The 12,729-nt window shown below is 25.6% G+C and overlaps 1 protein-coding gene across 1 annotated transcript; it reads left to right on the top strand.

Moving 5' to 3' along the window:
* Positions 1 to 6,029: 6,029 nt before the first annotated feature.
* LOC124941565 (protein NLP6-like) lies at positions 6,030 to 8,440 on the top strand. The gene is made up of 3 exons (XM_047481906.1): positions 6,030 to 6,426; positions 7,074 to 7,645; positions 7,715 to 8,440. The coding sequence occupies exons 1-3, from the start codon at positions 6,144 to 6,146 to the stop codon at positions 8,438 to 8,440; spliced, it is 1,581 nt and encodes a 526-aa protein (XP_047337862.1). The 5' UTR covers positions 6,030 to 6,143.
* The last annotated feature ends 4,289 nt before the right edge of the window (positions 8,441 to 12,729 follow it).

Below are 12,729 nucleotides of genomic sequence, written 5' to 3'. Positions count from 1 at the left end.
TGATAATCTATTTAGTTGATTCCATAACAATGGAACAAAACATATATTTTTCAAAATATATATTGAAATATTTAATGTTATATTATGTAAAAAAAAAAAAATAGCACATTTAATTGACTTAATATGAAAAAATTGAATTCTGAAGGCTGAGATGAGTGGCCCTAAGAGGTCGGCTAGTTTTTGTGGTAAAGAATATTTATAAAATATTTCATTTTTATAATTTTCATTAATTAGAATGGAAATTGAACACACAATTCTTATTTATATAATATTCTTTTCAATTAAATTAAATTATGATGTGAAATATATATATATTAAGATTATCATGATAGGCCTTGTTCTCTTTGAGTTATTTAAAAAACCCATACAAAATCTATTTTCCAATCAATCACTTCTCACCAATCACATCATTCATATCATTAACCAAAATACAAAAATATCCTCTATTTTAAATTATTATTTTTTATATTATTTATATATATCAATACCCTTTAAGTCTTTTTACCAAAACTAATCATTAATTTCTCAAAATCATCACCCATCATCCAATCTTTCTCTCTCTTGGTTTTTTAAAAAACCCACAACCGAACAAGGCCATATAGTATAAAGAATTTGTTTAATTAAGTGATAAAAGTCGATGTCTAGTAAATCAAAATTGCTAGTTTGATTATTCCTTAAAATATTTTAAATTAATTAAAATAATTTTGTTAATTCTTAAATTAAAAATGTATATAATTATAAAGAAATTAAATTATATATATATATATATATTAAGATTTTTTAAAACCATAATAATATAAATAATTGGGTAAATTCTCATTCAAAACGTATCACTGGATTAACACGAAAATGTGCAAAACTAAAATATATATGATTATAAAAAAATTGAATTATATATATATTAATATTGCTTAGAACAGTAATAATATAAAGAATTTAGTAGATTAAGTGATGAAAGTAAATGTCTACTAAATCAAATATCTCAAGTGATTCTTATTTAATAATTTTAAATGAATTAAAATTATGTGAGTTGTGCTAATATCTAAAATAAATAAATATATATATATATATATAAAATTAAATAAAAAAAACAAAATAAGTAAATGACAAAAGTTGGCTTAAAAATAATATATAATAGGGTCATAGTCAGTGATGGCCCATTGTATCAAAACAAATCCTCACCATACAAAAATATAAACCTTATGATGGCTTGAAAGTTCAGATATTTATTTGATTAAGATAATTAATTAGTCATAATTAATTATTATTTTGCACAACATTATTTAATTCTGATCACTTGTAGAAAGTGCACCTACTACCCTAGCTAATTAATTAATTAGTCATTTTCTTTAAGGAAAAGTAGGCTGTATTAGTTTCATTAAATTAAAGTTTAATGTAACCACCCATCATTTGTCACCACTAATCAAAATATATAATAGACATTTTTCTATGTCAAAGCAAATTTTTTTCATTATCACATTTATCAGTAAAATAACTATTCTATTAGGGTTTCACATGCATGTGTGCAAACTTAACGTGACTCGAGTTCGAGAAGACACCACTCGATTTGAATTGTATTGGATTATGTTGTTATAGTATTTAACTTTTATTATCAATTCTTGTTTTTGCAAGATTTATCGAAATACATAACTCATATTTCATTATTATTTTTAGATAAGCTCAATAGAATCAATGATGTATATTTAATTTCATTTTTCAACATTAACATATATTTTTTGTAGTCCTTGTCCTTCTTATAAAAGTCTAGCATTTAAAGGAAATCAAAATTAACATTATGAATTAATTAAAGTATTTAATAAAATTGATTTATTAACAAAATAACCTATAGAATTTGACTATAATATTCGTGATTAAATAAATCAAGAAATAAGTTTTATAGATTATTTTATTTTATTTTTGAATATTGTGTTACCAATTCTTGTTATGCATGGTTATTATGTTATGTATTTTAGATAAGGTCACTAGGATGATGATGTATATTTAATTAATTTCATTTTGCAATATTAAGATATTTCAAATAAAGACTTCATTTAATGGTGTATGTGTTTGTGGTCCTAATCCTTCTTATAAAAGTCTAACATTTAATTGAAATTAAAGTTAATATTTTTAATTAATTAAAGTATAATGGAATTGTTTTATTAACAAAAAGAATAAGTGAACTCATGGTAAGTTATCTTTTTATTTTTATATTTGCCACTTAAAAACATAGAAGTATGATGAAATTTTAATATCATTATCAAATGCCTAGTTGGAATTCACCATTATCCATATGCCTCCTCCAAATTCATCACGATCAATCGTATACGACTTTAAAACTTAACAACCAATGAGTGGTTAATAACGTATGTTACAAAAACATTATTTATTATCAAGTCTCAAAATATTAGAAAATTGACATTTTTAACAAGAATGATTAAATTACTTGTACATGTCTAGAGAGAGACAACAAGTCACTTATGAGTGCAAGTAAATTAACTCAATAAAATAACAAAAATAATTGATTAAATGTTATCAATTTAATTTTCACTTAAAACAAATTAAGTTGAAGGGAAAGTCATCATGTTAGTTTTCAAATTTAAAAAAATAATGTTTTAAAATTGTATATATAACAAAGAATAAATAAACCCTAAACAAAAGTATCTAATAACCAAGAAAACTAATACTTTAGAAGAATAAATTTTGTTAAAGAAGATAAGGAAGAATCTTACACGAAATATAAAGTTAGTCACAGTCATCATCGTATTAGTAAAGCCAAGCATAATCGTACAAATTATTCGAAAATCATCAAAGTAAACATTCATGCATGAGGAATCAATGACAACATTGAAACCCTAATCAAGTTATTGACTATGACAAAATAGAAACTTCACAACTTTTACATTAGTCATAATGTTCCTTCTATTTTCCTAAATGGTGTTCCTAAGTAGAAAAATTGTTATCTTCTATTGCTTGATCCAAGACTACCAAATTTGCTTTTGCCTCTTTTTATCTCTCACACACACACATTGCAAATTGCAATGAATCCACTTGCAATGGAATATACTAAAAAATATGTCATTCTATTGGATGGTGGTGTATGATATCAACTTAGCAAACCAACAAATGGGACAAATATATATATATTTATATAAAAAAAGTTACTTTTTCGTAATTGACATTTAATTATTTATTTTCTCCAATATGGGTTACACGCCATACACTTGTTTTATTTTATTTATGAAAATATTAATTTTGTGGGGGTGAATTATAATGGCAGATTGTCTCCCACATGTTAATTTATTTACCCTATTCTAAGTAAGACAAGTTGATTTTCTTTTAATATTCATGTCATATTTTAAATATATTATTACAAGTAAGAATTAAATAATGACAAAATAAAGATCCAGATTTTGGTCTTGAATATATGGAGCAATTTTATTTATTTTTGTTATTTTTTGTTTATCATATTTATGAAGTGATATTATTTGAAATATATAATATTTTAGCATATAAATTTTAAAAATTGATTAAGACTTTTTTTTTGTATTCTTTTTTTTTTTTATAATTCTAAATAAAAAGCAAAATATGTTTATTGGAATTATTGTTATTCTTTGCTATTAATATTTATTTAGCCGAAGAAAACTAGAATGCATTTTATTTTAAATATGATCGAATTGTCAAATTAGAACTTTTTATTATGAGTGAATTGAGATTTTAGATATTTTTCATTCAAATTTCACAATTTTTTATTAGTAAAATTATACAAAAACGAGTTTTTACTTTAACAGTTTCAAACGCCGTAAACTTATTATCTACCTGTCATTTATAAATAAATTAATTAAATATTTATGTAACTAATTTAATTACCAAATTTCAGCGAAATAAATAAGTGTCTTGACTATCGATTTTCTAAAATTTGTTAGTCAAAACCAGTAATTTGATGAAATTTGTTAGTTAAATTAGTGACATTAATATTTATTTATTTATAAATGTCACGTATATAATAAGTTAACGCGTTTAAAATCGTTAGGATAAAACAAATCGTTTTTGTATAACGGTCTCAAATTTTGAAGTTTAAAAATAAGAGGTCAAATTGTCAAATTACCTATTTAATGAGAATCAAATCTAAAATATTATTTTTCACAAACTAATTTATATTTAAATTTAAAAAATAAATTTGGTTATATCTATTAGGGATGAGGATATATTTTTAAATATAATTTGTATAATTCTAATTAAAAATAAATGTAACAAAAATGTATTATGATAGTTAAATTGAGAAGAGTATCTAAATATAACAAAAGTTTGACTATATTTAAAGAGAAAATAAATTATAGATTCCAAATTAATATATATAGGATGATTATTAAAAAAATGACCATATACTTTCTTCTCCTAAGCATAATTGGTCACATCATTATTGTGATTAATTTACTCATTTAGATGCAAAAGGTTGAAACGGAAAGCAAAAGCTATATGCACCATATATATTTTATAAACAATACTTTATATTTTATAATTAAATGAGAATTTTATTAAAGTCCACATCAATTTATTTATTTTTAATAATAACATTATGACATAACCCCTACTTTGTTCAATTTAATTTACAACTTGTTTTTCTAATTTTATAAAAATTATAAAATTCATCTTTATTAACTAATTTTATCTATATTTTTCTCTTTAATCCTACCCCAATTTAGTAAGTAAATATAAAAAACTAAATTATTATATTATTTATTTTGCTAAAAAAATCAAGTGACCATAAAGCTATGAGACCGACTGTCTGGATCACATCGAACTTGATTCCTGACTTTTATTTATTTATTTATTTTTTAAAACCCATATAATAGTGTAAGATCCTTTGAATTTGTGTCTTGTCTGTTTATTTATGTATAGATAATATTTTAAAAAAGATTGAATTTGTTATTATAGAATATGCTTTTGCTATTAATTTAATTAGGGATAAATACACTTAATTACATATCTTTTAGAAAATTACTTTACATTATGTTTAAAAATTACCCCAATATATACGTTACTTTCGGAAAAAAATAAATTTGGTGATCGACGCTAAAAAAAAATAAAAAAAAATCGTTCATGTCATTGACATTTTTTCTATTATTAGAAATTACACCTTAAATGAAAATTAGAATGTTATATGTATCGTAATTAAGGAAATAAAATTAAGGTTCGAAACATTTTTTTTAAAATATAAAAAATGAGAAAGAAAATATAATAAAATAATAAGAAAAATGTCAATATTTCGAAAACGATTTTTGTAATCACTATGTTATTACGTCAGCGTCGGCCACCGAAATTTTGGTCGAAGGTAAACAAATTTAATTGTTTGTGTTATTTTTTAAACACGGATTAAAGTGTTATGGCTGACCTAAAGTTGTCATGTCATATTGTACGATAGCGTTGGTCACCAGACGGTTAGTTCGATGCTACCAATACATGTAGTGCATGTACCCATTAAGAAAACGCCATATGTACAAAGAAAAAATAATCAATAAACGAGAGAGATAATGCTTCACTTTTGTGTATATGTGTCACTTCATTAGTGGATACAGACACAACTAGTGGTAACATCGAATTAACCGTCACCAGACCTTTGACTTGAGTAAACACAAATACATTTTAGATATATTTAAAAAAAAGTAAAATCTAATAATTATTAAAAAAATAATATATATATCACTGATTACGCTATCACTGATTATTTCGATGTTAACTATACAAGTATTTCGATACTACCTATACGGAGATATAGTGTCAGTATTCCACTTGTATGACACATATACACAAAAATAAAGCATTATCCTATATCTATATCTATATCTATATATATATATTTATTTATGAAATAAAAATAGTACTAATAATAATAAATAAATAAAAAGTATGATAATAAATAAATAAAAAGTATGATTAGAAGTTGGTAGAATCGGGAGCAGAAGATAATAGCTCGTATTAATTTTATCCGTTATGTCTGTAGAGGGGAGTTAGTGAAGGAGGATTCCAATTCCATAGAATCAAAATTCGGCAATTAACAACAGCCAGTTGATCTCTCTCATCTCTCTCATCTTCATCTTCTTCTCTCTTAGCTCTGAACAAAAGGAAGAAAATATTCCGGGAAAATGCCCGAGCTTCAAGATGAGATTCGTACATATTCTTCATCCAAACTACTACGGGAAACCGGAACTGTTCCTCCTCCGCCGCCGCCGCCGCCGTCGCACAGAGATTCGATGATGGATCTCGATCTAGACGGTTCCTGGTCGTTCGATCAGATCTTCACCGCTAATCAGATGTCTCCGTTCTTCTTTTCGTCTTCCGAACAACCTTACTCACCACTTTGGGCGTTTTCTGATGTTAACGATGATAATAAACTAGTTGAAAACGATGCGTCAACGCTAGCCGCAGGTTTCTATCTACTTCTTCGTCTTTGATTTGTGTTTTCAGAGTGTGATTCTTTGACTCAATCTTCAATTCATGTTGTTTAGTTATTATTATTGCTGAATTAGCTGATTAGTTTGTTCATAACTAGTGTTTGATTCTTTGTTTGCTTGTTTGAGTTGGATTATTTCTCATATATATATGAACTATTTCTACTATGATGATAATGTTTCTTATCGGTACATTTCTTCGTTTATGATGCTCTGTTCAGAGAGATTCTTTGACTGAATATTCAATTCATGTTATTCAGTTATTGCAGAATTAGCTGATTAGTTTGTTTTGATTGTTTGTTTGAGTAGGATTATTTATCCTATACATATATAAGAACTATTTTATTATTATTATGATGATGATGTTTCTTAGCAGTACATTTCTTCGTGTATGATGCTCTGTTCAGATAGATTCTTAGACTGAATCGTCAATTCATGTTGTTCAGTTATTATTGCAGAATTAGCTGATTAGTCTGTTCATAACTAGTGTTTGATTGTTTGTTTGAGTAGGATTGTTTCTTCTATATATATATAGATAAGAACTATTTATATTTCTTTCTTTCGATGATGATGATGATGTTTCTTAGCGGTATATTTCTTCTGCTATATTGTCTCTGGAAACAGATAATCCAGATTCTCAAATGGATAGCCAAGCAGGAACATGTGAAAAGAGAAAACAACCTACGCCATTTCTGGCAATGACACCAACAGATTATCCAGATAGTTCTTGTCTTCTAAAGGAAAGGATGACACAAGCGTTGAGACACTTCAAAGATTCAACAGAACAACACGTATTGGCGCAGGTCTGGGCACCTGTTAAGAACGGGGGTCGCTATGTTTTAACAACTTCAGAGCAACCTTTCTTCCTCGATCCACATAGTCACGGGTTGTATCAATATAGGACTGTTTCTTTGATGTATTCATTTTCTGTAGATGGTGAAAGTGATGGAGTTCTTGGACTTCCTGGCCGCGTTTTCAGGCAAAAGATGCCTGAATGGACACCTAATGTACAGTATTATTCGAGCAAAGAGTATACAAGGCTTAATCATGCTCTGTATTACAATGTCCGTGGAACTTTAGCATTGCCTGTTTTTGAACCTTCTGGTCAAAGGTGTATTGGAGTACTTGAACTCATAATGACTTCACAAAAGACCAGTTATGCTCCCGAGGTTGACAAAGTCTGCAAAGCGCTCGAGGTTTGTTATATTTGTTTTACTCGATATATCATATCAGGTTTTACAAACTTTTTTCCTTTTCCTTTGCAGGCGGTGAATCTGAAGAGTTCTGAGATCTTAGAACATCCAGAAACACAGATTTGTAATGAAGGTCGCCAAAATGCATTGGCTGAAATCTTGGAGATATTAGCTGTGGTTTGTGAGCAACACAAATTACCACTCGCCCAGACTTGGGTTCCATGTATGCATCGCAGTGTTCTTACTGACGGAGGCGGTTTCAAGAAAAGCTGTCGTAGCTTTGATGGAAGCTGCATAGATCGAGTCTGCATGTCCACAACAGATGCAGCTTTTTACGTTGTAGATGCTATTATGTGGGGTTTTAGAGAGGCCTGTGCTGAGCATCATTTGCAAAAAGGTCAAGGTGTAGTTGGCCGAGCATTTGCATCACAAAACGCATGTTTCTGTGAAGATATTACCAAATTTCGTAAGAACGAGTACCCATTAGCTCATTATGCACGTATGTTCAAGTTAACAAGTTTGTTTGCGATCTGCTTAAGGAGCACTCATACTGGAAACGACGAATATATTCTCGAGTTCTTTCTTCCGCTTGATATGCGAGACAGCAGAGAACAACAGACAGTGTTGGACTCGATACTTGTAACTATGAAAAGACATTTTCAGAGTCTTAAAGTTGCATCTGGTAAAGAACTTGAAGAAGCAGGGAGATGCATTGAAATCATTAAAGCCCCTTTAGATGAAAGAAATGAATCTGAACTCGAATCGCAAAATGAAGGATGTCAGAATCGTTGGGAGTAGGGTGAGTCGGTACAATATACCTCAATGTTTTATCCATACCTTATACCTTATCGAAAATTTCGGTATGCAATTAATGCATAACTTTACTTTATCTTGATTTCGATATACCTTGATTTCGATATACCTTAATTTCGATATACCTTAATTTTGGTATACAAAAAATCATACATTTACCTTACCTTGATTTCGTTAAACCTTAATTTCGGTACGGTATCGACATTATACCTTTGATACCTAAAAAGTATATTAACCTAAAAAAACCAATCTCATCGGTAAGGTAGAGATTGTATATTATATTGAATAATATTTCACTATAATTATATTTTGATATTATTCAAAAATTATTTTTTTATAATTAAATTAATATAAAATTTAGTTAATTATTTCCTTACAAGTATTATATATATATATATATATATATATATTATATTTTAACTTATAAATACTATTTCGGTATTCGAAATTTTAAAAATCTCATACATTTATCATACCAATAATTTCGGTATCGATATCATACCTTACATTTTTTTTAATATACCTTAAAAATCGATATTTTCGATATATTACAGTACGGTATTTTCGATAAATTTTTTCACTCATAGTTAAGAGAAACAAAAGAGAACATAGGTGGAGATATTAACAAAGTCATCTCTCTAATATATATTAACTCAAAAAAAATGTGGCATATAATTAAATTAGCGACTGTGTATTTATTTTATAAATAATGTCAGGTAGATAATAAGTTAATTGCGTTCAAAATTGTTTAAAAAAACATAATTTTGTGATTCTAAAGAATAATGAGCCAGAAATTATAATGTTTAAAAAATAATATCCGAAATTTAAATTTATTCCAACAAGAGAGTAATTTCACAGTACGACCAAGTCAATATGAAGGAATAAAAACTACTTTTTACTTTAGGTTATATCATATATGACATTATTTTAACTCTATATAGTTATTAGTAACAAAGCAAATAATTAGTTAATATTATCCAATACATGGGCTTGAGTATGACGGGCCGGAATAATCTTTATGGCCTTTGAACATTTTTGTCATTTACATATGTAAAGTATGAAATATGAATCCTATAATAACATTCTCATGGTGATTTAAATATTTAATTATTTAAAATAGTGTATTTTTAAAATTTTCATAATTTATATGTCTTAATTCGATTTAAATTTAAAATAGTATTCGCGTGAATTCGTGTTAACTTACTAAATAAATAAAATTAATTAATATTTCATCTATTTTATTATACATCCCTTCACTATTTTAATTAAAAAATAACTATTTTGTTTAATTATTTTTTTAATGTGAACTCTTTAATGTATGTATTTTTGTTTTAAAATCATAAAATAGTAACCAAAATAACTAAATTATTTATAAATTAATTAATTCATGTGTAATCTCTTTTTTTATTTTTTATTTTGGATATTACAATTATTTTTTAATAATTTTTTTACAATGGACATTATCCATTTATTTGGGATGTCATAGTTAAGGCATTAACCTGCCCATTAAGTACTGTGATTAGCTTATATTATCATTGGCCACCTAATTAAAATGTATATAATATCAATAACAAAATGATTTAATCTGAAAAATATATATTAAATTATCTTTCAGATATCATGCTACGAGCCTGCAACACTATTTTAACCGATCGTTTTAACGAGAATCGAATTTAAATTCAAATTACCGAGTTGATTTAATCAGAAATATTCTAGAAGTAAAAACATTTAAATTGAAACATGAATTGATTTATTTTGTATTAGGGTTAGTAGTTGACTTTAAAGTTTTGGTCATTTAATATTTAGCTCTACAATTTTCTTAGGCATAGGAGAGGAATCCTAATATGAATCGACTTTAATTACTTTGAATTGGTTATTAAATAATTATGAACATTAATCAAATGGACAGAATCTTTTTTGTTTGTACAGCTGCCAGCTGGCTTGATTTTTATTTTAATTGGTCTTTTATATTTATTTCAACCACTAGAAGTTTTTTATTTCTAGAGAAATTCCTCCAATTATTTTGGAGTATTGGTTGAAAATATATTTGATAATTTTACTTATTAATTAACTTAATTAATAATTAGAGCTTGCTTGTTATTAAATGTTTGAGATTATCTAAATAGTCTATTATGATGTGATGTTTTTTTCTTTTATATTCTTAAGGTCAAATATGTTTTTGTTTTGATAATCTATTTAGTTGATTCCATAACAATGGAACAAAACATATATTTTTCAAAAAAATATATTGAAATATTTAATGTTATATTATGTAAAAAAAAATAGCACATTTAATTGACTTAGTATGAAAAATTTTAATTCTGAAGGCTGAGATGAGTGGCCCTAAGAAGTCGGCTAGTTTTTGTGGTAAAGAATATTTATAAAATATTTCATTTTTATAATTTTCATTAATTAGAATGGAAATTGAACACACAATTCTTATTTATATAATATTCTTTTCAATTAAATTAAATTATGATGTGATATATATATATATATATATATATATATATATTAAGATTACTTAGTTACCATGATATAGTATAAAGAATTTGTTTAATTAAGTGATAAAAGTCGATGTCTAGTAAATCAAAATTGCTAGTTTGATTATTACTTAAAATATTTTAAATTAATTAAAATAGTTTTGCTAACTCTTAAATTAAAAATGTATATAGTTATACAGAAATTAAATTATATATATATATTAAGATTTTTTAAAACCATAATAATATAAATAATTGGGTAAATTCTCATTCAAAACGTATCACTGGATTAACACAAAAATGTGCAAAACTAAAATATATATGATTGTAAAAAAATTGAATTATATATATATATATATATATATATTAATATTGCTTAGAACAGTAATAATATAAAGAATTTAGTAGATTAAGTGATAAAAGTAAATGTCTACTAAATCAAATATCTCGAGTGATTCTTATTTAATAATTTTAAATGAATTAAAATTATGTGAGTTGTGTTAATATCTAAAATAAATAAATAAATAAATATATATATATATACATAATTATAAATAAATAAATAAAACAAAATAAGTAAATGACAAAAGTTGGCTTAAAAATAATATATAATAGGGTCATAGTCAGTGATGGCCCATTGTATCAAAACAAATCCTCACCATACAAAAATATAAACCTTATGATGGCTTGAAAGTTCAGATATTTATTTGATTAAGATAATTAATTAGTCATAATTAATTATTATTTTGCACAACATTATTTAATTCTGATCACTTGTAGAAAGTGCACCTACTACCCTAGCTAATTAATTAATTAGTCATTTTCTTTAAGGAAAAGTAGGCTGTATTAGTTTCATTAAATTAAAGTTTAATGTAACCACCCATCATTTGTCACCACTAATCAAAATATATAATAGACATTTTTCTATGTCAAAGCAAATTTTTTTCATTATCACATTTATCAGTAAAATAACTATTCTATTAGGGTTTCACATGCATGTGTGCAAATTTGACGTGATTCGAGTTCGAGAAAACACCACTCGATTTGAATTGTATTGGATTATGTAGTTACAGTATTTAACTTTTATTATCAATTCTTGTTTTTGCAAGATTTATCGAAATACATAACTCATATTTCATTATTATTTTTAAATAAGCTCAATAGAATCAATGATGTATATTAATTTCATTTTTCTACATTAACAAATATTTTTTGTGGTCCTTGTCCTTCTATAAAAGTCTAGCATTTAAAGGAAAATAAAATTAACATTATGAATTAATTAAAGTATCTAATGAAATTGATTTATTAACAAAAAAAAAAAAAAACCTATGAAATTTGACTATTAAGTTATGATATTCGTGATTAAATAAATCAAGAAATAAGTTTTATAGATTATTTTATTTTGTTTTTGAATATTGTGTTACCAATTCTTGTTATGCATGGTTATTATGTTATGTGTTTTAGATAAGGTCACTAGGATGATGTTGTATATTTAATTAATTTCATTTTGCAATATTAAGATATTTCAAATAAAGACTTCATTTAATGGTGTATGTGTTTGTGGTCCTAATACTTCTTATAAAAGTCTAACATTTAATTGAAATTAAAGTTAATATTTTTAATTAATTAAAGTATAATGGAATTGTTTTATTAACAAAAGAATAAGTGAACTCATGGTAAGTTATCTTTTTATTTTTATATTTGCCACTTAAAAACATAGAAGTATGATGAAATTTTAATATCATTATCAAATGCCTAGTTGGAATTCACCATTATCCATATGCCTCCTCC

Source organism: Impatiens glandulifera, chromosome 6, assembly GCF_907164915.1.
Source record: "Impatiens glandulifera chromosome 6, dImpGla2.1, whole genome shotgun sequence".
Taxonomy (NCBI): domain Eukaryota; kingdom Viridiplantae; phylum Streptophyta; class Magnoliopsida; order Ericales; family Balsaminaceae; genus Impatiens; species Impatiens glandulifera.
The sequence above is the reverse complement of the archived record's forward strand: the minus strand, read 5'-3'. Positions and strand labels throughout refer to the sequence as shown.